Source organism: Malus sylvestris, chromosome 8 (assembly GCF_916048215.2).
Source record: "Malus sylvestris chromosome 8, drMalSylv7.2, whole genome shotgun sequence".
NCBI classification, from domain to species: domain Eukaryota; kingdom Viridiplantae; phylum Streptophyta; class Magnoliopsida; order Rosales; family Rosaceae; genus Malus; species Malus sylvestris.
The window spans coordinates 29,991,778-30,015,453 of record NC_062267.1 but is presented as its reverse complement, the minus strand read 5'-3'; the positions used below and the strand labels follow the sequence as shown (position 1 = coordinate 30,015,453).

The 23,676-nt window shown below is 39.3% G+C and overlaps 2 protein-coding genes across 2 annotated transcripts; both read right to left on the bottom strand.

Annotated features, from left to right (window-relative positions):
• Nucleotides 1–932: 932 nt before the first annotated feature.
• LOC126632872 (mitotic spindle checkpoint protein MAD1-like) lies at nucleotides 933–19,231 on the bottom strand. Its single transcript, XM_050303401.1, has 16 exons — nucleotides 18,905–19,231; nucleotides 18,470–18,569; nucleotides 8,268–8,428; nucleotides 7,892–8,089; nucleotides 7,715–7,807; nucleotides 7,351–7,467; nucleotides 6,477–6,724; nucleotides 5,379–5,550; nucleotides 4,701–4,811; nucleotides 4,411–4,614; nucleotides 3,855–4,017; nucleotides 3,142–3,232; nucleotides 2,764–2,833; nucleotides 2,011–2,139; nucleotides 1,781–1,819; nucleotides 933–1,337 (listed from the first exon to the last, which is right to left on the bottom strand). The coding sequence occupies exons 1-16, from the start codon at nucleotides 19,091–19,093 to the stop codon at nucleotides 1,248–1,250; spliced, it is 2,175 nt and encodes a 724-aa protein (XP_050159358.1). The 5' UTR covers nucleotides 19,094–19,231; the 3' UTR covers nucleotides 933–1,247.
• A 615-nt stretch (nucleotides 19,232–19,846) lies between these two features.
• LOC126632873 (beta-amyrin 16-alpha-hydroxylase CYP87D16-like) lies at nucleotides 19,847–23,374 on the bottom strand. The gene is made up of 8 exons (XM_050303402.1): nucleotides 23,084–23,374; nucleotides 22,611–22,938; nucleotides 22,367–22,516; nucleotides 21,892–22,140; nucleotides 21,687–21,776; nucleotides 20,566–20,644; nucleotides 20,248–20,482; nucleotides 19,847–20,135 (listed from the first exon to the last, which is right to left on the bottom strand). Exons 1-8 carry the CDS (start codon nucleotides 23,284–23,286, stop codon nucleotides 20,048–20,050), a joined length of 1,422 nt encoding a protein of 473 aa, XP_050159359.1. The 5' UTR covers nucleotides 23,287–23,374; the 3' UTR covers nucleotides 19,847–20,047.
• Between the last annotated feature and the right edge of the window lie 302 nt (nucleotides 23,375–23,676).

The following is a 23,676-nucleotide window of genomic DNA, read 5'->3' as shown; positions in this document are numbered from 1 at the left end:
TATGTTAGTGCTGCTTTGGCGTTAGTTGGTATATAATATATGGGTCAGTGCCGATATTGTTCGGCCGTTTTTGCCCTTTTCATATGGAGAAATTTCTATAGGTATTGAGAACATAAGTTACGTGGTCTTATCATTTTACGTTGTTGTTTGCCGTGACTTTAAAGATTTCAATATTAAGATCAAGATTACCTATCAGATCATAACTAATACTTATTAACTATTGCCAATGAGAATTTCTCTTAATTAAGATAATTCTTGCTATAATGATCTCAAATTTGGAGTCTAAGAAAACGAAAATAATTATTTAGGAAGCTACAAGTGCTCTCAGTTGCATTTTTTAGGCCTTAAAATTTTGGGAACTTTAATGAAATGCTCCCGATACTGTTCACTATAACGAAAAACCATATTTTTACACTAAAAAGTCATTCATAGTACTATTCACTTTACCCTTTATTTTGTCCTTATCGCTAAAACTCAATGTTTTCAAGCCATTTTCATTAGTTTTCCTTAAAATTTTAGGTTTGGTATTCTTTTTCAGTGAACTTCATGCCATTTAAAGGTGGTGAAATCCTGATAGAGAGATGATACCAAATTGGCATCGTTTAGGGACTTTAGTTGGTCTCTATCAACCCTTGACGTCCAAAATCTCAGTAAACACTAAGCGGATTTTAAGGAAAAACCATGAACACACACCCACCACCATTACCAATACCACCACTGTCACCATCAATCCCGCCGACCGTCTCTGCCCACCACCACCACCACCATCACCATCACATCCCCCGCCACCCTAGTCCACGAGTTTCTTGAACAAAATGATGCATCAGAAGATAAGAGTGGCCACTTCCTATGGATCACAAGAATCTTGCTGCATCACCTCGGATTCTAAATCATTTTCTCTGCCAAGTAATTCAAATGCACATTCACTACTATTAGCTTCGCTTATCTCAATTTCATTTAGTGTGAAATATTCCTCAAGAATACCGTACAAATATACGGAGTAAGTCACGTCACACTAACTTCTCTTACAAACTCACAATTTTAGTACAAATTGAATGAATAAGGATCAAATCTACCATTAAACGGATTCTGCGAGAGGGTTAAATATTTGATAGTTCACAGTACCCAAAGAAAAGACAAACCTAGATAGATGGCATACCTGCTACACATTTTGTGTTTCAAACATGATACGTGAAATATACAATCTTGGTGATTCATCTGTAGTAGAAATCAAGGTTGAATTGCTTTTAAGTCAGGGTTCGCCGGTTGAAAGACTCCACTGTTAAGTTGGCAGTGAAAGCTGGGATTGAATTCAACTTCCGAATAAATATCTCAACCTGCAAAATGTTATCTCAGATTAGTTGACAAGGTAACTCCAATAGTTCACAACCACATATCACGATGAAAGATTTAAACTTAAGTCCCTGAAGAAACATCCGACTCTTGAGTACCATATTAACATTCCTCACGAAATCAAAACAAAAGGTTAGTTTGCTCCCCTCTGAAATAAAGGGAATGAAAGAAAGTAAAAGCAAAATAAAAGGAAACAGGGAAACAAAACCTGGACACCGAACATAATAAGTACAACTACGGCTGAAACCATCTGTCAGATCATATGAAATATGAATCATGGACATATACGGAATAGAGTTTCCCTAATTGAATCCTCAAATAATCTGGTACAGGTTGGATCACCCAGAGACGAAGAAACAATAGTCCTACCAGTACAGAAGCATGCAAAAAAAAAGTTCTAAGATTAGATAAACATCATGCTCCATACCTGTTGAGATATCTCAGACTGCGAGGTGTAATCATTTGCCTGTTCAATCAAACAATAATATGATTATATTTCTTCCTGCATTTGTTTTATTACGAACTCAAAAACAATAACAAAGAGAAAATTGAGATGTCCCCAAAAAATATGCCTGCTGTGTTTCCTAACTGAAATCTAAAGGACTAAAATAGCTTTAGGAAGGCATAAGAAAATGACTTCATATAATACGATCTTACCAAAATGTTTGTGCTCCCTGATTCATATTCAAATTCAAGCTTCTCATCATCACTTTGCGCATATATAGATTGGAGGGTAAAACGTGTAATGGGGATTCCATTGGGACGCTGGTGTTCATCCATCACAATCTGCAAAATTGTAATCAAAAGATAATCGTTACAGTTTCACAATGGCCCATGCAGGTCTCAAATCTGCATAGGAATGACACTTAAGTAAGATAAACAATTGGCCATGAAAAATTGGTAATAAATCTCATGATCTCAACTATTTATGCTCTCAAACTAGATCATATTATAGCAAATGTAGACAGAGACAACTTATTAATTCAACATGTTTAATAACTTAAAACTTTATATGATTGATTCTCAGTGTTAGTAAAGCATATAGACATAAGAATGAACTTTAAACCTGTTAATAGAACTTAGCAAAAGATGAACTTTGAACACTACAAAGTTTTTACCTTAGCAATGATATTAGTAGTTTCAAGTTTTAACTACTTTGGCATTTATTTTGAATGCATACTAATATCAATGCATCTAACAAGAACAGATGGATTAATCCGTGACATGAATAAATCAGTTTCATACGCATGGTAATGAAGATATATTGAGATAAATGCACCTTATATATAAGACTTTTTCAGCTCCGAATATTATAATGATTCCTCACCATGTTAGCTGGAATGCCATGTTAACTGGAATACTACTAGTCATATGAAAATTAAAGTAAAATGAGCAACATCTATGATATACCTTGTAACCAAAGAGCTCACAACATGCCCTCCTGAACACTGAAATTCGGTCGGCAAAAACAGTCTTGTACCTGTTACAGGGGTAAATTCAAATGTTTTAACCTAAAAGTTGTATTATAGTTTAGGTATACTGTGAACATACAATGAAAGGGACATCAAAACATATATATATAGAAGAGCTGCCTCCTCTCACAATAAGCCCACCCAATAACTTAAATCTAATGCAATCTTCTTACATCTAACAAACCGAATAAATTAGCAAAAGTGGGGAACCCCAAGACTGGAATATGCCAAGTTTTCTTAAAACCTTAGGTTAAAAATAGGTACAGCAATGTATACCAAAGTTCGCTTATATTAACAATATCCATCAGTCACTCACCTTTCTTCACGTTTTTCCAGAGTTGCAATTTGTTCTTTCAACTGCACTATCTTCCCAGATATGTAGGAATCCACCAATGTTCCAGCATCACCTGAAAAGTTCAAGAGAATGAAGCAATGCAAATAAACTCAGTACAAAATTGCATGACGAGACAAACAAACATCTGACTTAAATAGTCAAAAGATAACAACAATGTAATATCTTCTAATTTCTACGTTAAGTTATACCTTCTTGAGGTAAATTAGAACACACTTTTATGGAGCAAGTATGGTGCTGTCCACAATTTACGCCAACAAAGGTGCCGACGAGGGTGACAATAATAGCAATGGTAACAATGGAGGTAGATGAGGACAGTCGTGGCAATCAAGGTATTGCTGGTGGTGGGGTTAATTTGGTAGTTGTGGCAGCAACTTGAAAGCCACATATATTATTATGGTATCAGTTAATGGGGGATCTTTGGACCTAAAGTACCATGTTAAAGCCACTCCTAGAATCCAAATCAATTATTTAGTTTTTGGAACAGCGTACTTTAGTAATATGACAATTTAAAACTATTTTAATCCCCAAACTCATCTAAGACTGTCATCCATGCACAGCCAGAGCAAATCCGAGACAACAATATAATGCTCTTAACCATTCATTTCTAAGACAGGAACCTTAAAAAGAAGTTTTTTCACATAAATTTCTCTTTAAAAGAACTGTGTGGTTCTTACCTGATTGACTTTTCAATTCTTCCACAGCTTGTAACTTCTCCTTTGTCTTCTGTAACTCAGTTTGTAATGCCTCAATAGTTTGTTTTGCTTCATTATCAGCCGCAAGAGTATTCACCATTCTTAAAACTTTAGTATTTGCAGCAGAGAAATCGCCATGACCAATCTGTGGAAGCAAAAGATCTCAGAAATTACGTAATCGAATTGCACTTTTTTCTGTTCATCTGGCAGGGTTTAGATTGCTTGTCTGCAACTGCAGTTCCTTTTGGGATCGGCCGGTTAGCACAAGAAAGCCATTACATATCTGACAATAGTTTTTTCTTGGACAAATCTTTTAATTCCTTAAATATTTGTAAGATAGGATTCTCATTGCATGAAAAAAGAATCTGCAGGGAAGTACAAATAATGATATTTTCCTAAGGGAAGAGCTTGGTGCCATAGTCCACAAAAGTTCAAGGCTCAGCCACCATTCAAACCCGGCAGTGCTCCTTTAATAGCCAAGAAAAATTAAGATAATAATGTTCATACCAATAATGCTCCGAATAAATTTGGCACCCACCTTGGACTCCAGCAGAGCGATCTCTGAACGAAGTCGATCGCTCTCCCTCTCCAATGACTTCATTCTTCTAGCTTCATTGTTCAACCTCTCATTAAGCAACTTTATTTCTTCACGTTGACGACTATTAACTTCTTTTTGTTCACACAGACCACATTCCAATTCTTTAATATAGGCCTCTTTCTTTGCAAGTGATGATTCAACCTCCTGCATGTGCAAACGAGGAAACCAAACAATGAACTTAAACAGAGATTCCTTGAATTAGAAATAGTAAAGAGAAGAAATTCTGTGACCTGAAGAAAAGTTTGACTGGCTGCTTCATCTCCAGCTTCATCATTCTTTGCCGACTTCAGTCCATTAAGGACATTTCTCAACTTATCCCTTTCCTCAGTAACCATAGAGAGCTGCATTTTAATACTTCCTTCAGCATACATTCTTAAAAGATAATTAGTATAGTTTTTCTCAACTTTCTTTTGGGACCGACTTGTACGAAAAATGGAATGTTAGAGCTTTTGACCAATAGAGGCATAAGCATATCAATTACGCTTATTATATTCAGTATTAATTTTTACAATAGAAATGTAGGTGTTAATTATAAATCATTTAAAATCTAATTATTACAGTTTCCTGTCATATTATGATCCATCAAATTGTCTATATAAAGAGACCCTACAATTATAGGGTTCAATCTTCAGGCATGTTGATTGAAATTATTATGAATTGTTTCAATTTACCCCAATTTTCTCTTCATTCTAGAATCTAGATAAACACTACAATTATAACCCTACATTGACACCAGGCCCAACCACCCGCAAAAATAAAAAATTTAATTAAAGCTTCCGGAGCAGAAACTTTGAGGGATTGTACAGCAGCTGGAGAATACAGAATAAGCTTAGCAACAGCCTGAGTGAAAAACTAAAAAAATAAGAAAAAGATGGCATAAAAGTAAAACTACCTGGTCACACGCTTACCATTAATTCAATCCGCTTAACCTCTGATTTTGATACATCCACCTTCTCTTTCGCCAGGTTAGCCTCTATTTCAGCATTTTGTTTATCAATTTTTGCAGCATCTAGAGCTACCTCCAGTTGTTTCAAGGCAGCATTAGCCTCACCCACTTTCATCATGCTATCAATTACCTCTCTGCATTAAATGAAAAAAATGTCCATCACTAGGGACCAAAAAACATTTTGCACAAACAAATCTCAGATTAAATAACAAATAAGAAATTTTATTTTGCACTGTTTGGTGGGGATGATGAGGACAGAACTTGTTGATAACATCGACAGTACATATAAACACTACAACTACACAAACTTGAAACGCACGTTTACAGATCAAGCATAACTATAAGAAAAAGAATAGAAAAATTCTCAGTCCTAACCTCTCCCCCCACCCCCAAACACCACACCACAACTAATATACAAAGTTGACTGGGCCATTTGAACCTTCTGCGATTGTTCCAAACACCAAACAAACAAACAGACATGGTGTCATGAGGTGAAAACCAGAACACTGAAAGAAGTCCAGAGATGATTTGAAGATTTCCAATCACTGAAATTAAGCACACGGTACCAGCTCATTCTAGACCATCTACTATGAAGTTTTCCTACTCAAACAATTATCCATAGTATCACGTTATGCATACATCACATAGTACCAGAAATCATCTACTTCCTAAGAAATGTATATAGCAGGTACAGTTATTCTAGGGTCTAAACAAAAGAGTCATACCCATGCAATACAATATACACAGTTTTTAACATTTAGTTTTAAATGTTTAAAATATTCAGCTCCGCTGGATTGCTGGGAAGTTATCCACAAATAAATTCCAATATCATTGATGTTATACCAGACATTCAATTTTAATCAACTAATAACAAAGTCACACTAGGGCAATCCTGGCCGCCTTAACAAAAATAAACAGATAACAAAAAATAATGGAAGAAGAAGAATAAGAAGCATCAAGGAAAGCCTCACTATTTAGGTCTATGATTTATGAGTTTATTAATTCTCCTAAACTATCTAACAATGCTGGTTCAAAGTACTGAAATGAACTATTCCCATACTTTTGTAAAGCTGCAAATTTAACAGGTATATCCTCAGAACATGACACGCCTGGAATGTCTTTACTCATCAACTTCCAAGTTGTCAATTCATTCTCCAACTTCTTCATACTAAGCTGTAATTCTTGTAGTTTGGATAACTCTGCCTCTGCCCTCTCTCTACGGCCCTTTTCTTCCAACAATTTTTCCTTCAATAACTCAACATTTTCATGAGCCAACTTCAGCTTTCTTGCTTCCCTCACTTCAGCATCCTAGGAATTTAGAAACAGTAGTTTGTCATATAATAGTCAAGAAAAAGATATTAGTACACATCTACAAAAGATGAAATCAGTCATACCCAACTCTCTTTCAAACGAGAGCTTCCCAAAATCCATTCAAAATTGAAACCAAAGATCCCAACAGCACAAGACAAATATTCTCCGCCAAAGTATTTAAAATTCTTTTTGTTCAGTACAATTTCTTTTATTCCAAATGATAAACTTTTGTTTTATCCTTCTTCATCTTCTCACAAAATCTATGATGAAAATATAAAAGGTTGATGAGCCAAAACTCAAATTACCACAGCTAGCATAACAATATACTCCTTAACCCTAGGCCAAATGGCCAAATCACACTACCAAACAAACAATGCATTGACTAAGTATGAACCATTCAACATATACAGACAGATTGGCTGCCTAATCACTAATGTTTAGAATTTTATGAACTTAAGTCCAAACCAAAAATTAAACTTTCGAGAAGCTGAAAATTTTTGTGAAAAACTTAATGGAAAAGTATTTAAGAATGATCATCAATCAACTTCATAGAGAACCTGAGGATTCAATAGGAAGAAACAATTTTATTCATTAGAAAAAAAAAATCAACAACAAAAACTTACAAAGTTTCTAAGCTCTTCTTGCAGATGTTTAACTAGAATATTATTCTCCGTGGATTCAACTTCTTGAAATGTAAAACTTGACAGTTTCTTCTCCACTTCGCTTTTTTGTTGCACGCACTGAAAAATAGAGATGAATTAAAAGAAAATTTGATCAACTCGTGGAAGTACAAGACAAATCCTAACATTATACAAAATGACAATTCAATATCAAGGCCAAGCTGACCCAACAAACAAATAAATTATAAAGGAAAAGGTAAAACTGCAGTTGGCATTGCAAACGGACAGGCGATGATGTATATATGAGAAAGATATTCCACAGAACATATCAACTGGTGTCTAGGAGCGATAGAAATAAGAGATCTACCTCGCTAAGTTGTTTCTTAATATCATCCAGCTGCTTTTTCAATAGCTCTGATTCTTTCTCAGCATTATGAGCTCTGCATTCCATTCGTTCAAGCTAAACAAGAATGGGGAAGGTTGAATGGCATGTTCATAACTTCATACAGACTATAAAACTAAATCAATCAAAACCACCACTCACATCTGCTGTTATTCTAGAAACAGAAAGCTTGGATTCTCCTTTCAGCTGGGAAAAATCGTTATTGAGACGCTTTTTTTCCCTCTCTATGTTTTCAGAAAGATGTCTCAGTTTCCCCTCTACAACACTTGCTTTCTCCTCAGCCAAAGCTGCTGAAGACTCAGCTTTCATGCGAAGGTTCATTTCATTTTGAAGCTTCACCTGATATTTGAAATGTGATATGCTGAGTGGGACAGGAAAAAAACCCGTTTGGAATTCCAAACAGGGAACAAAATAAAACTAGGAAGAAAAACAGAGAGAACAGCTGAATCATTCTTTTGGGACAACCAAATGGTGGATGAAGTACCCATCATGGATAAAGGTTCAAGCATACATATACCTCAAGTTCGCTGTTTGATTGTAATTGTTTAGTCAATCTTTCATGAGAATCATGTAACTCCTTCAAAAGCTGCTCCTGCAGAGCCTGTTCACGTCCCTTTGCAGCAGCAAGTTCTTGTTCCACATACAAAAATTGATCCAGATATTTCTTCCGCTCAGATTCTGCAGCACATGTAACTAATGAGGGACACAAACAAAAAATGGATAATCTAAAGAGTTTCCAGATGGTTAGCTTTGTAAATAACAAAAGAATTCTGATATTAAGGAAAAGAACTTATCTTACCAATGCTATGAAATAAATTCATGTGCATACATGACAAAGCAGTTGCAAACAAGAAAGAAACTATCTTGCTGTTGTATGGTTCGTTATTTTCGACTTTGCAATCTGGGGTATCAGTGATTTTTAACATAAATGGCTCACAACACAAATCGAAGACAAGTCTCATATCATATTAGGTTCAAGTTACTAGGAGCCTAGGAATAAATCAGAAATTGAATTTCAGTTTAAGATGTAGTGGCACTTTTATTTGCACCGGGGGGGGGGGGGGGGGGGGGGGGGGGGTTATGGAACTAACAAAGTCCAGCCCATAATTATATGGTGTTCTAGTAATGTCAATGAGTCCAGGACTTTTCTCTACTCTTAAGTTAGTCATCCATGCTTGGCTACTAGTTCCAATATTGTCTATTCTATCCTCAGTATGGAAAGAAAAGGTTTGATAGATTATATGCATCCTACTCTTAAAAAATAAGACTGAAACAAAGGAATTGAAATTTTTTCTGTTGGGTTACCACCACTAAAACTCCGCCTATGTCTTACATGGCCGGTCCCAAGCCCGGATAAAGGAGGAGGGGGAGGGCGTCAGGTAGTCGACAGCCGGCACTCCATGATCACGTCGAATCCTTATGAAAATGAATCCAGAACAAAATCGCGCTAAAGCTAGGGCGTCACCCGTAAGTGGCGCGCTGTGTGGCCTGAGCACAGTGATAAGTGAGCAAGGGTCGCTGTATCTCCATCGGCACCCGGATGCAGTGTTAAATGAGCAAGGGGGCCATAGAAACTTCTTTTCGAACGACTCCACTCAAAGTTGTCTGGGAGCATATGCTCCTATCAACTTTACCCGGGACACACAAAAGAAGTACTTTGATCCTATTAGACGGGGGAGGGTGAAGAAGCTAGGACAGAAGGGTAGAGTTCAAGAGAGCAAAATGCGTTTAGGAACGTGGAATATAGGAACCTTAACGGGAAAATCTATGGAAGTAGTGGAAGTTATGGTGAGGAGAAGGATAAATATTATGTGCCTACAAGAAACTAAGTGGGTTGGTAGTAAGGCAAAGGATCTAGAAAACTCAGGGTTTAAACTTTGGTATTCGGGCACAAATAGAACGAGAAACGGTGTTGGCATCATCGTGGACAAGACCTTGGTACAAGATGTTGTAGATGTCAAGAGGGTAGGAGATAGAATCATGGCAATCAAGATTGTAATAGGACAAGAACTTATCAATGTGATTAGTGCGTACGCACCTCAAGTAGGGTTGGATACGAGTTCGAAGGAGAAATTTTGGGAAGATCTTGGAGACTTGGTGCAAGGAATTGCTCAGACGGAGAAGTTATTTATAGGAGGAGATTTAAATGGACACGTGGGCATGGAGACAGGCAACTATGGAGGTTTTCATGGTGGCCATGGTTTTGGGGAGAGAAACGAGGATGGGGAAGCTATCTTGGATTTTGCAATGGCATATGATCTCTTCTTAGCCAACACCTTCTTTAAGAAGAGAGAAGAACATGTGATCACCTACAAGAGTGGGTCGTCAAAAACACAAATAGATTTTCTTCTAATGAGGAAAGGGGATCGTATAACTTGTAAGGATTGCAAAGTTATACCAGGAGAGAGCGTGGCTAATCAACATCGCTTGTTGGTGATGGATGTACATATCAAAAGAGTAAGACAAAAGAACAAGACTTGGAAGTGCCCAAGGACTAGATGGTGGAATCTAAAAGAAGAAAAACAAGCCATTTTCAAAGAGAAGGTAATCACCCAATGTGTGTGGGATAGAGAGGGGGAAGCTAGCCAAATGTGGGATTCCATGGCTAGTTGTATCCGAAAAGTAGCAAAAGAGGTATTAGGAGAGTCCAAGGGCTTTGCCCCACACCAAAAGGAATCTTGGTGGTGGAATGAGGAGGTACAAACAAAGGTGAAGGCTAAGAAGGAATGTTGTAAAGCCTTATACAAGGAGAGGACTGATGAAAATGGTGAAAGGTATAGAAAAGCGAAGCAAGAGGCGAAGAAAGCTGTCAGAGAAGCTAAGTTAGCGGCTTACGACGATATGTATAAACGACTAGATACCAAAGAAGGAGAGTTGGATATCTATAAACTATCTAGAGCAAGGGAAAAGAAGACAAGGGACCTAAACCAAGTGAGGTGCATCAAGGATGAGGATGGAAAAGTTCTTGCTACAGAGAACGCGGTTAAAGACAGATGGAGAGGTTATTTTCATAATCTTTTCAATGAAGGACATGAAATGAGTGCTTCTTTAGGGGAGTTGAGTAACTCAGAAGAGTGTAGAAACTACTCTTTTTATCGTCGAATCCGGAAGGAAGAAGTGGTTGTAGCTTTGAAGAAGATGAAGCATAAAAAAGCAATAGGCCCAGACGATATACCAATCGAAGTGTGGAAACTTTTGGGAGAGACAGGTATAACATGGCTCACTGACCTTTTCAATAGGATTTTGAAAACGAAGAAGATGCCAAATGAGTGGCGAATGAGCACTTTGGTGCCTATCTACAAGAATAAGGGCGACGTACAAAATTGCATGAACTATAGGGGTATTAAGATAATGAGTCATACAATGAAGCTCTGGGAAAGAGTCATTGAGCATAGATTGAGGCAAGAGACACGGGTTTCGGACAACCAATTCGGGTTCATGCCAGGGCGCTCAACCATGGAGGCAATCTATCTCTTACGAAGATTGATGGAAAGATATAGAGATGGGAAAAAGGATTTACACATGGTCTTTATAGATTTGGAAAAAGCGTATGATAGGGTCCCAAGAGACATTCTTTGGAGGATTTTAGAGAAGAAAGGAGTACGAGTAGCATATATCCAAGCTATAAAGGATATGTATGAAGGAGCAAAGACTGCCGTAAGAACTCATGAAGGACAAACCGAAAGCTTTCCCATAACTGTAGGATTACATCAAGGCTCATCCTTAAGTCCTTACCTTTTTGCGTTGGTAATGGATGAGTTAACACGACATATTCAAGATGATATTCCTTGGTGTATGCTTTTTGCAGACGATATAGTGTTGATAGATGAAACTCAGGAAGGGGTAAATGCAAAGCTTAACCTTTGGAGAGAAGTGTTGGAATCTAAAGGTCTTCGCCTAAGCCGATCAAAGACAGAATATATGGAGTGCAAGTTCAGTGCAAATGGAGGCCAAAACGAGTTAGGGGTGAGGATCGGAGATCAAGAAATACCAAAGAGCGACCGTTTTCGTTACCTAGGATCTATCTTGCAAAAGAACGGAGAATTAGATGGAGATCTCAACCATAGAATACAAGCTGGATGGATGAAGTGGAAAAGTGCATCCGGCGTGTTGTGTGACCGCCGTATGCCACTGAAGCTCAAGGGAAAATTTTATAGGACGGCAATAAGGCCGGCGATGCTGTATGGCACAGAATGTTGGGCGGTGAAACATCAACACGTACACAAAATGGGTGTAGCGGAGATGAGGATGCTTCGTTGGATGTGTGGGCACACGAGAAAGGATAAGATTAGGAATGAGGATATCCGGGGTAAAGTAGGAGTAGCCGAAATTGAAGGAAAGATGAGAGAAAATCGGTTACGGTGGTTTGGACATGTGCAAAGAAGGCCTACTGACGTTCCGATTAGAAGATGCGACTATGGGACAGAGGTTCAGGGCCGAAGGGGTAGAGGAAGACCTAGGAAAACTTTGGAAGAGACTCTAAGAAAAGACTTAGAGTACTTGGATCTAACGAAGGACATGACACAGGATCGAGCACAATGGCGTTCTAAGATTCATATAGCCGATCTCACTCAGTGACTTGGATTTTCCAAGTCTCCAACCGAGAAGTTTTCCTCACTCGGGAAATTAAGGGAACACTACCCCAACCTACACGCTCCACTCAGAAAGCTTCAACATACAAGCTTTAACAAAAGAAAATTCAAAGAACTTAGCGAAGAAGGCTTTGGTGTATTTAACACAATACGTTGAAATGAAGGAAAGCTTATTTATTGATATCCCCGATAAGCTACAAATATGTACATATACATGAGTCAAAATAAGCACACAAGAGGGAGCCTTCACAAAGGTTGCTTAGGAGAAGTCTCAGCAGTCGGTAGAGCCCCAGAAAGAGAAGGCACCGGAGGGGGATTATTTGGAGCCTCAGTACTGGACAGAACCCTAGAAGGAGGAGGCATCAGAGGTTGATCATTTGGAGCTTCATTACGCGGTACAGCCCCAGAAGACGAAGGCAATAAATGCCTTTGGAACAAACCCACAAATCTCTGATGATCAAGTAAAACCTGACCATCAGTTTCCTTCATCTGGTCAAGCTTCCTCTTCATGTTTGTAGCATAGTCATGTGCGAGCCGGTGCAACTGTTTATTCTCATGCTTGAGCCCTCTAATCTCCTGTTTGAGACTCATCACTTCAGCCGCCAATGATTCAACTTGGCGGGTTCGAGCAAATAGGCGTTGGGCCATATTAGACACAGAACCTGCACACTGAACACTGAGAGCCAGCGAATCCTTAACAGCTAACTCATCAGACCGTTTGGAAAGTAGTCTGTTATCTTTGGGAGTGATAAGGTTCCTGGCCACCACCGCAGCGGTCATATCATTCTTCATCACGGAATCCCCAACGGTAAGAGGACCAGTAGGGGAGACGAAGGATGGGCGCCATATGTTGTCTGGAGAAGGCGGGGCTGCCTCTTCAACAAGGTTCAAGTCAAAACGACGGTCGGAGGGGCCAGACATTTTCAAAGGTGTTGAAGAGAGAAGAGGTCGGACAAATCAAGATCTTAGAAGTGCAAGAATGAAGCTTCTACTGGTGGAGATTCAAGTGTGCTTTGGAACTTAATGCCAGCCACTATAAAAATCTGCACTCGACGAAGCTTCAGAAATCGAAGAGGCGCCTGCTCAGAAATCGAAGAGGCGTTTGCTTTCTCAAAAGCTGGGCTGCTTAGAGATCACGAGGGTTGATCTCAGAAATCGAAGAGGCGTTTGCTTTCTCAAAAGTTGGGCTGCTCAAAGACCACGAAGGCCGATCTCAAAAATCGAAGAGGCGCTCGCTTTCTTAAAAGCTGGGCTCCCCAGAGACCACGAGGGCCGATCTCAGAAATCGAAGAGGCACCTACTTTTCCAGCCTTTTCCAGCCTTGTCAGCACCTGTCACACGCACACTCAGTTTTGCGGAAATTATGGGCATTCTGTCAAAGACTTCTGGGGAAGTAGAAAACACATGAATCTTACTGTTCAATCACCCACTTCCCACACGCAACAATAGCTCATGGGTACCACATATAACTTTGCCAAAGTTCTCTGCCAAAGTTGAGCACGTGAAGCTTGCAGCTCCCACTACATCGCTCTGACCAAGAAGGGTAAAAGAATAGCAAAGAAACAGCACTAACAAAGTTTAGACCCATAAATTTTGAAGGTCTAGCTACCATATTATTACCCACAAGGGTAAAGGAACAGTACCACTGCTGGATAATTGGAAAGTCCCTGTGTGTCAACCTCTGTGCTTCGTGGCAAGGTAGACTAGCAAACATGCCCAACCTTTACTCACATTCGAGAAAACACTCCCAATAAGATTGCTTGCTCCAAAATCGAAGAGGCACCGTCCTCCGAATCTCGAGAGCCAGACTCCCAACATGACTACTTTCTTAAAAATCGAAGAGAGGGTAAAGGAACAGTACCATTGCTGGATAATTGGAAAGTCCCTGTGTGTCAACCTCTGTGCTTCGTGGCAAGGTAGACTAGCAAACATGCCCAACCTTTACTCACATTCGAGAAAACACTCCCAACAAGATTGCTTGCTCCAAAATCGAAGAGGCACCGCCCTCCGAATCTCGAGAGCCAGACTCCCAACATGATTACTTTCTCAAAAATCGAAGAGACACTGCTCCCCGAATCTCGAGAGCCAGACCCCCAGCATGATTGCTTTCTCAAAAATCGATGAGGCATCGTTCTCCGAATCAATCGAAGAGGCGCTCGCTTTCTCAAAAGCTGGGCTGCTCAGAGACCACGAGGGCCGATCTCAGAAATCGAAGAGGCACCTACTTTTCTAGCCTTGTCAGCACCTGTCACACGCACACTCAGCTTTGCAGAAATTATGGGCATTCTGTCGAAGACTTCTGGTGAAGTAGAAAGCACATGAATCTTACTGTTCAATCACCCACTTCCCACACGCAACAATAGCTCATGGGTACCACAAATAACTTTGCCAAAGTTCTCTGCCAAAGTTGAGCACGTGAAGCTTGCAGCTCCCACTACATCGCTCTGACCAAGAAAGGTAAAAGAATAGTAAAGAAACAGCACTAACAAAAGTTTAGACACATAAATTTTGAAGGTCTAGCTACCATATTATTACCCACAACTGTAAAGGAACAGTACCACTGCTGGATAATTGGAAAGTCCCTGTGTGTCAACCTCTGTGCTTCGTGGCAAGGTAGACTAGCAAACATGCCCAACCTTTACTCACATTCGAGAAAACACTCCCAATAAGATTGCTTGCTCCAAAATCGAAGAGGCACCGTCCTCCGAATCTCGAGAGCCAGACTCCCAACATGACTACTTTCTCAAAATCGAAGAGAGGGTAAAGGAACAGTACCATTGCTGGATAATTGGAAAGTCCCTATGTGTCAACCTTTGTGCTTCGTGGCAAGGTAGACTAGCAAACATGCCCAACCTTTACTCACATTCGAGACAACACTCCCAACAAGATTGCTTGCTCCAAAATCGAAGAGGCACCGCCCTCCGAATCTCGAGAGCCAGACTCCCAACATGATTACTTCCTCAAAAATCGAAGAGACACTGCTCTCCGAATCTCGAGAGTCATACCCCCAGCATGATTGCTTTCTCAAAAATCGAAGAGGCATCGTTCTCCGAATCTCGAGAGCCAGATACCACAGACCACTTTTTCAAAGTGCTCTGACAGAGTTAAAACATGTGAAACTGGCAGCTCCCACTACCGTGCTATGACCAAGCAGGGTAAAGGAATAGCATTACTACTTGTTGTTAGGGAGACTCCTATATATGTCGACCTTCATCCCCAACTGACAGGCAGACCTGCAAAAATGCTCAACCCTTCATCATATCTGAGAGGGCACTCCCAACGAAGCCTTTCGAAATATTCAGCTTTCTTTCCCCCCGATAATACCTCTGCAAACAAGCTATACTAGAGCAAGAATATCTCATATCATCAGGGTTAAAAGCAAGAGTATCCCATATCATGCTTTTTCCCTGTCTTTTCTTTTGGCCTTGTTTTTACCTGCAAGACAAGGAGAAAGAGAGCAATCAGTCAGCACTTGGAATCAAGCTTCCAGCCAGGAACTGACTGCCCGGAACCCCTTACCTGATTACTTACCTGGCATTGCTCTCGAGTACTCATCTTCAACATCTTATGTTTCCAGGGAAGATTCCGCATCTGCTTGAGGAACAGATAGGGCAAGTGCGAAGGATACAAGGAAGCATGTGGAGACAAGCGTAACAGCACACGTGCCGATACATTCATTACTCTGTCAAAAGCAAAAGTATCCCATATCAGCAGGGTGGAACGTACTCTAGATTTGATGGACTTGTTTTGACCCTCAAATTCTTCAGTCGGCCTTATACTCTGGAGGAAACCAGAAAACCCTCCAGCTCAGTTCAAGAATAAGCCTGTGGAAAGTTACTTCTTCAAAAGCAAAAGTATCTCATATCATCTCTTCTCATTTTTCTTCTCTTTATCCTTCATGCTGCTGCAAGATGGGGAGAAGGTGAACAATCAGTCGGAGCTCTGATTGCTTACCTTGTCTGTCACCTCTTTCAGCAGACCCCCTAGCTCGGCGACTTGGGGGACTCCTACTACATGGTTTGTATCGCGCTTGACCAAGCCTGAAACTACAAGTAAGCTTCAAGTGAAATTGATACATTACCTTGTGCATCTCCACCAGTTAAAGATACCACCCCTGGATGGAGGAAGAGTACTTCCAGAGAAGATGCCACATCTACCTATGAGACAGATAAGGCAAGTCAAGACGACACCACACTCCGATACTTAGAAGTTTCGTGATTACGAGATCATTCTCCCACAATATTTCCTAATGTCATTTGTACTAAATCATTCACTTGTACTCACTAAATGAGAGCTTGAACCTATGTACTTGTGTAAACCCTTCACAATTAATGAGAACTCTTCTATTCCGTGGACGTAGCCAATCTGGGTGAACCACGTACATCTTGTGTTTGCTTTCCTATCTCTATCCATTTATATACTTATCCACACTAATGACCGGAGCAATCTAGCGAAGATCACAAAAAGCGATCGTTTTCGCTACCTAGGATCTATCTTGCAAGAGAACGGAGAATTAGATGGAGATCTCAACCATAGAATACGAGCTGGATGGAAAGAGTGCATCCGGCGTGTTGTGTGACCGTCGTAGGCCACTGAAGCTCAAGGGAAAATTTTATAGGACGGCAATAAGGCTAGCGATGTTGTATGGCACAGAATGTTGGGTGGTGAAGCATCAACACGTACACAAAATGGGTGTAGCGGAGATGAGGGTGCTTCGTGGGATGTGTGGGCACACGAGAAAGGATAAGATTGGGAATGAGGATATCCGAGGTAAAGTAGGAGTAGCCGAAATTGTAGGAAATATGAGAGAAAATCGGCTCCGGTGATTTTGAACATGTGCAAAGAAGGCCGACTGACGCTCCGGTTCGAAGATGTGACTACGGGACAGAGGTTCAGGGCCGAAGGGGTAGAGGAAGACCTAGGACAACTTTGGAAGAGACTCTAAGAAAAGACTTAGAGTACTTGGATCTAACGGAGGACATGACACAAAACCGAGCGCAATGGCGTTCTAGGATTCATATAGCCGACCCCACTTAGTGGGAAAAGGCTTTGTTGTTGTTGTTGTTGTTGTTGTGGGTTACCACCACTAAGCTCAACCATTAGGATGTGTGTCGATTGTTGCAGTAGCAGTGATTTCTAGTTCAAACAAAAGATTCCCCACTATGATACAAGGATAAGATTTTCTTGAACTTCTGTTGTTCCCAAAAGATTTAGCTGTGTTTTCTTCGCACTTTGCAGTTCTAGCCCCTTTGCTTTGTCATACTCAATTGAAATCTTAAACAAATCCCAAGCATTTTTCCAAAACTTATCCCCATGAAAGCCTAAAATCCAAGTATTCCTAGAACCGGTTTTCTTTCCTTATATTTCATTCTTCTTTCAAAGGTGTTCTTTGTACCCAAACGAAACACCAAGGTCTTCTTCAACCCTTGAACTTCATTCTCTGAAGCTTCTTTTAAACCCCAAGTTCGCTTAAGCCGCACTTTCTCATTCTTTGCAGTCCTAATCCTTTTTCTTACCAAATTAAAATCATACAAATCCACAAGTATTTCCTACAAATTTTAGCACTCAAATAGCCTCCTGCACAGTTTCAAATCACAAAGTATTTCTGCTGCTTCAACCAGTTTCCTTGTTTTACCATCTTTATTTGTCTTTCATTCTTCTTTCGAAGCTTAAGTTGTTCTACAAACCGTGAACTTATTTCGTTACAACCATAACCCACTACACCACATGTTCATTTTGCTAAACGAAACCCACAACATAAGAAAATTTAGGCTAAGACAGCCTGTCCCTACATGAAGACATACTCTGATCAAAATAAGAAAATTTAAAATTGATTCAGTTTGTCACTTGTTGATACGGAAATCTTTACATAGTTATGATACCACCATATTACACCATTAGTTGATCCAATCAAGTAAAGAAATGTTTTTTTCGAATATTTGTGCAACAATAACAGTGAGTTTGGAAACGAAAACTTTGCAATTCCTATTCAGCCTGCAAGAAGCGAACAGAAATAGAGCATTGAACTGTGACTGTGAGAACCACAATTATGAAAAAAAATTGACAAACTGAAGGGGAAAGAGCAATGTTGAGCAATGTAGTGGAAAATCAAATTCAAAGAACCCACCAACTTTGCAAAATTTCTCATTTAAAGCTGCCAATTTAGATTGATAATCAGAAGCTTGCTTCTCCGCGTTGCTCAAGGCATCTATAAAGTCTGATTTAACCTGTGCCAAAGGAAGGGAAAAGGGTTCCTCTTAGCAATAAATATGCAATAAAAGAGGAATACACTGCAGTAAGGTCTACAAGCAAGAGAAACAAAACAAAGATGATCGTCCTAAATCCACATTTGAAAAAAGCTTCCGGCCAATAGGACTCGTATATACTAGATTTAGCTGCCAGAATGAAATACTCAAATACAGCTATGGAAAATTGGATGAATCAATTACATTAAATATCATAGATTATCAGCAAACAATCATAAAATCGATTCATATGTTATGGATTGAAAGGGCAATTGGGCGGCACTGGCGAGAGAGAGAAGAGAGGGAAGCATTAATACCATTTGGCGGCATTGATAGGTGCAGAGCAAGTGGTGGGAGGAGGAATCGGGAGGTGGAAGGGAAGAAGAAGGAGGAGGAGGGTCGTCCTCGAAGATGACGAGAGGGCCAGGGCCTGGGGCAGGCGGTGTGGTCTCCGCCTCCGGCGCCGCCGCCCGTTGCTTCTTCGTCGGGGGAGTTCTTACTATCATCTTCAACCGATCCTTAAACCTAGACCCCTCTCTCTCTCTCTCTAACAGCACAGCACAAAAGAAAAGGAGAGAGAGTGCTGGGCTAATTCAAACGCAATGGGGGAGGGCGCCTTTTCGTTCCACCGTCTTTTCTTTCTTTCTTCTTTTTAAGTTTGAAACCCAGAGAAATACGCTTATGCTAGAGAAATTTGTCATTGTAATCGAAACACGAGTAGTACATCATATGTTTTTATATAAATAAAAATAAATTTTATTTTTTAAATTATTAACCTTTTAACGTATATATCCTACTATTTGTATAATAACATGTGATGTACCATTATGTGTACCGACCTCACTGACAATTCACCCTCGCAGCTGCAGCTACAAATCTTCCTTAACACAATTGATCTTTTCATAAGGAAATTCCCTTTCTGGCCTTGAAGGGACAAAGTTGGTGTCATTTTATTTTCATTTATTTTTCCTTTTTGTCCGCGGGCTTGGGCTTTCATACAAACTTGTTATTTTGTTTTGTTTTTATACAAACAATAATACAGGAAAGAAAGCAGGATTCAACGTGAAATCTTGGGTGCAAAAGAAAATACTTTGAAATAACTAAGTTACAAATCATCTTACTTCACTCGACCTCTCACTTTGAAATCTAGTAATGAAGTGGTGATCAATGTGTTACCAAACACATATTTATCAGAATATTTCATTTATTTATTTATTGACATTTCAACTGTCATATTATATACACAGAGCGTTAAGGACATACTATTGCAAACATCAACCAAACCAGCCAAGAACAATCCCTTTTGGTCTAATTTATTTACTACTCTGCATCCATATTGTACGTACTCGCTACTTACATCAACATGGATGGATTCGTTGTAGGAAAATTAAAATATAATATTGTTGTAATACGCATTGGATCGATTGAGACGCCTGCGGCTGCCTGCATGCCTCTTCGTATCACTTTTGTGAGAATCGAATGTGGATGCCATCTCCAAATGCTATCAGAGGCCGTCGAGCAATTCGTCCTCCCTTGATTATTGTCCACCTATATACCCATACACACATACAATACAAGTTACTTGATTTTATTTAGTTCTCTGTGTTTGGAGACGCCGCTGAAATTACAAGTAATAACATCTGAAATGTACTTATCTCACCTGTATTTGGAGACCACAACATGAAGAAAGGTGGCAAGCACCACTTTAGAATACTCTGCCCCTGCACATTGTCTCGATCCTCCTCCAAACGGCGTAAAATTCTTAGCCACCGTGTACGAATCGAGATCCTTCCAGCGCCATGGGTTAAAAGCAAGCGGATCTTTGTACATGACAGGGTCCAGATGTAGAGTAGAATTAACCACCATGATCGTCCAGTCGGCTGGGATTGTATATCCTACACATTGTCCAATTAACCCCGGGATTAACTTAAGCAGATCACTAATTAGCATAATCTGATGCATTCCTGCATATGCATACCCTTTATTTCGATATCCTTGATTGCTCTGCGTAGGAGTCCTGGAGGATTACTCGTCAATCTCAGAATTTCACTCACCACCTACAGTTGAATAACTCACAAAAGGTTTTTTTAGGCAAAATGATTCCTAAGGTTGATATAACTACTTACTATGGTTATTGAGATTTAAAATAGATAGAAGTTATTTCTTTGATTGTTCATCGTCAATATTTTGGTTTTTTTGTGAAATCTCTTTTCAATTGAAGATTTATCATAAAATAACCAAAATGATTGACGGTGAACAATTTCAAAATCACTTCTATCCATTTTAAATCTTAAGGATTAAAGTGATGAGTTATATGTCAATATCCGAGCATGTAAACAAATAAAAATAAGAAAGGGTAAATTACACTTTACCACTTCAGGTTTGAGGTCTATTGCAACCTCATACAACATATTCAAAACATTTCACTTTCATACCTCACGTATAGAGTTGACGTGGCTACCAAATTTATTTCAATATAATACATCTATTACATTTTACATCCATTGGTCCGTTAAGAGTTGACGTGGCTACCAAATTTGTGTCAGGTGACTGCCAAATTTATGCCACATGGCAAAAAAAAAAATTATACATTAAAAATATTATAATAATTTACCCTATTTATTAAAATTAAAATAAAAAAAAAACCCAAACCCACTTCTCCCTCCACCTCTCCAATGACTTCCTCCTCCATATCCCTCCTTCCTCCCCCCCCCCCCACAATGCCTCAAGAAGCTCGCCGTCGACAAGGCCGTCGAGTACATCAAATTGGGAATGGTCCTCGGTCGGGGAGGAAGATGTGTATTTTATTTATTTTTTATTTTTTATTAATAGGGTAAATTATTATAATATTTTTAATGTATAAAAAATTATTTTTTTGCCACGTGACACAAATTTGGCAATCAGATCAGCACAAATGTGAATCTCATATTTGACACATCATCACTTAACGGTTTACTTAACGGATTTTCTAACGGATTTATGAAATTGAAATAAAATGATAAGTAAATGTATAAAATTGAAATGTTTTAAAGATGTAGTAAGGAATTGAAATTTACCCAATAAGAAATGAACATGAGGGTGTAACAAAAAGTTACTTACATGAGGAGTGAAAGTCAGCGATTTGTATTCTTCCCAGGTGAGTGAAGAATCTGAATCCGCTCGGTTTTTGAGAATTGCCTCATGCTCAGCCTATCAAACACAACTCTGTTACTTACATATCGATCGACAGCATTGCAAAAGAAAGAGATTGCTTGCTCAAAAAGCACCAAGTGTACGTTGAATGCACAGGTTAAGAAGTACGTACAGCTAGTTCCTCCATTACTTCAGGATGCTCAGCTAGTAGTTTGAAACCGAGGCACATTACAGTCGCAATGGACTCAAAGCTACCAAATAAGAACCCGTACAGCAGACGCACAATGAAGTCCTCGGTTAAGTAGTTCTCCGTCTTTAAGTCTTTAATCGCTTGATCAAGGAAATCTCCCTCTTCTTCTACCTCCTTAGCACGCCTCTCCTTTAGCATGTTCGTAATCATCGTAATTACTTTCTCTTGGTCCTGCAAATCATGAGACCGATCGAGAATCATTAGTCTAGCTATACAGTTGTTATATTCACACTCCCAGTTTGCGATTTGCACTTCAATTTCAATGTTTTATAATCTTAAAAACGCGAAAGTTGAGTGCTTCATGACAACATTATCCACTTATCTCCGTGCATCTCAAATCTAATAGATTCCATGAAATTCTTTTAGATTTAAAAAGAATGGATCAATGACTCATTACCTTTAAGCATTTGTGGAATGCAGTACCAGGGATGTTCAAGGGCCATGAGGTAAGACCCTTGGTGAATGTAGCAAATTTTTCGCTTATATCGACAGGCGATTTATCAACATCATAACCGCACAAAAAGCTTGCAGTAAATTCAACAACCATCTGCAGAATTACACAAGTTAATCACATATTATATAAGTACAGTTAATTAAAATTTAAAGAGCAAAGAAATGAAGTGACAGAAATGTATATATACAGCGGAAACAGCATGCTTGATTTCAACAGAAGGCTTGGTAGACCAGTGGAGTAGGGTTTTGTCGATCCATGCTACTAGCTGAGGAAGCTTTTCCTTGAGGGCCTCCGGAGACAAGTGATTCCGAAGACTGCTTCTCATATACTTGTGAATTAGGCCAGGTCCAGTTATCCGATTTTCGCCTTCTAATGATAAGAGCTTGTTGAATGTGTCCAGGTACCACAGTTCAACTAACTTCCCTTCTTGTGAGAAGAGGTAACTGTTGATTTCGGGATCTGCCGAGACAACAACACGCCGCCCGATAAAACTTGTTCGAAATATCGGTCCATATCTGGAAAAATAAAAACAATATATACGAGAAAATTAACAAAAACATACGACTGATCATACATTTTAAATTGTACAACTTAGACTTTTGAGATAAAACTCCACACATGTGCAAACATGCGTGGCTTACTAAATTGTGGAATAGATACCTTTGAATTCTTTTCCTGACGAAGGGGTGGAGGTCGAGGGAGTAGCTAGGAATGAGCAAAGAAAGGGTTTCTCCAAGGAAAGGGAGGCCCATGGAACCAGGAGGAAGAACTCCATTGCCCTTGGCTCCTGGAGTCCTCCATTTGTAAAACCATCGAGTGCAATATATCACAAGAAACGAAACCATCAACACCGCCACCCACATTATTCCCAAATATTCCTGAACACCTTACTTTTGGAAGAGAAGGGGTTTTGGTTTATGAGCCGGAGGGTGATGAAAGTTAGAGAAGGGATTTTTGGTGAATTCGTAGTGGGAATTGAGAAGTGAATGTGCACATATATATACATAAAAATGAGGCAAGATCAGGGAGATTTTTAGTTTTTTCAAAAGTCAAATTAATAAATAATTTTATACTAGTGTAGATAATATCGTATGTTAATCTAGTAGTATTCATCTTCACTTGTAAGTGAGAGTCTTTGGTTTGATTTTCACCAAATGCGAATTTGAACCACATTGTTGCTAGTTCATTATGAAGTTAAGCTCACCCCTCTACTTAATGTAGATAATATGATAATATCGTTCGTTCTCAAAAAA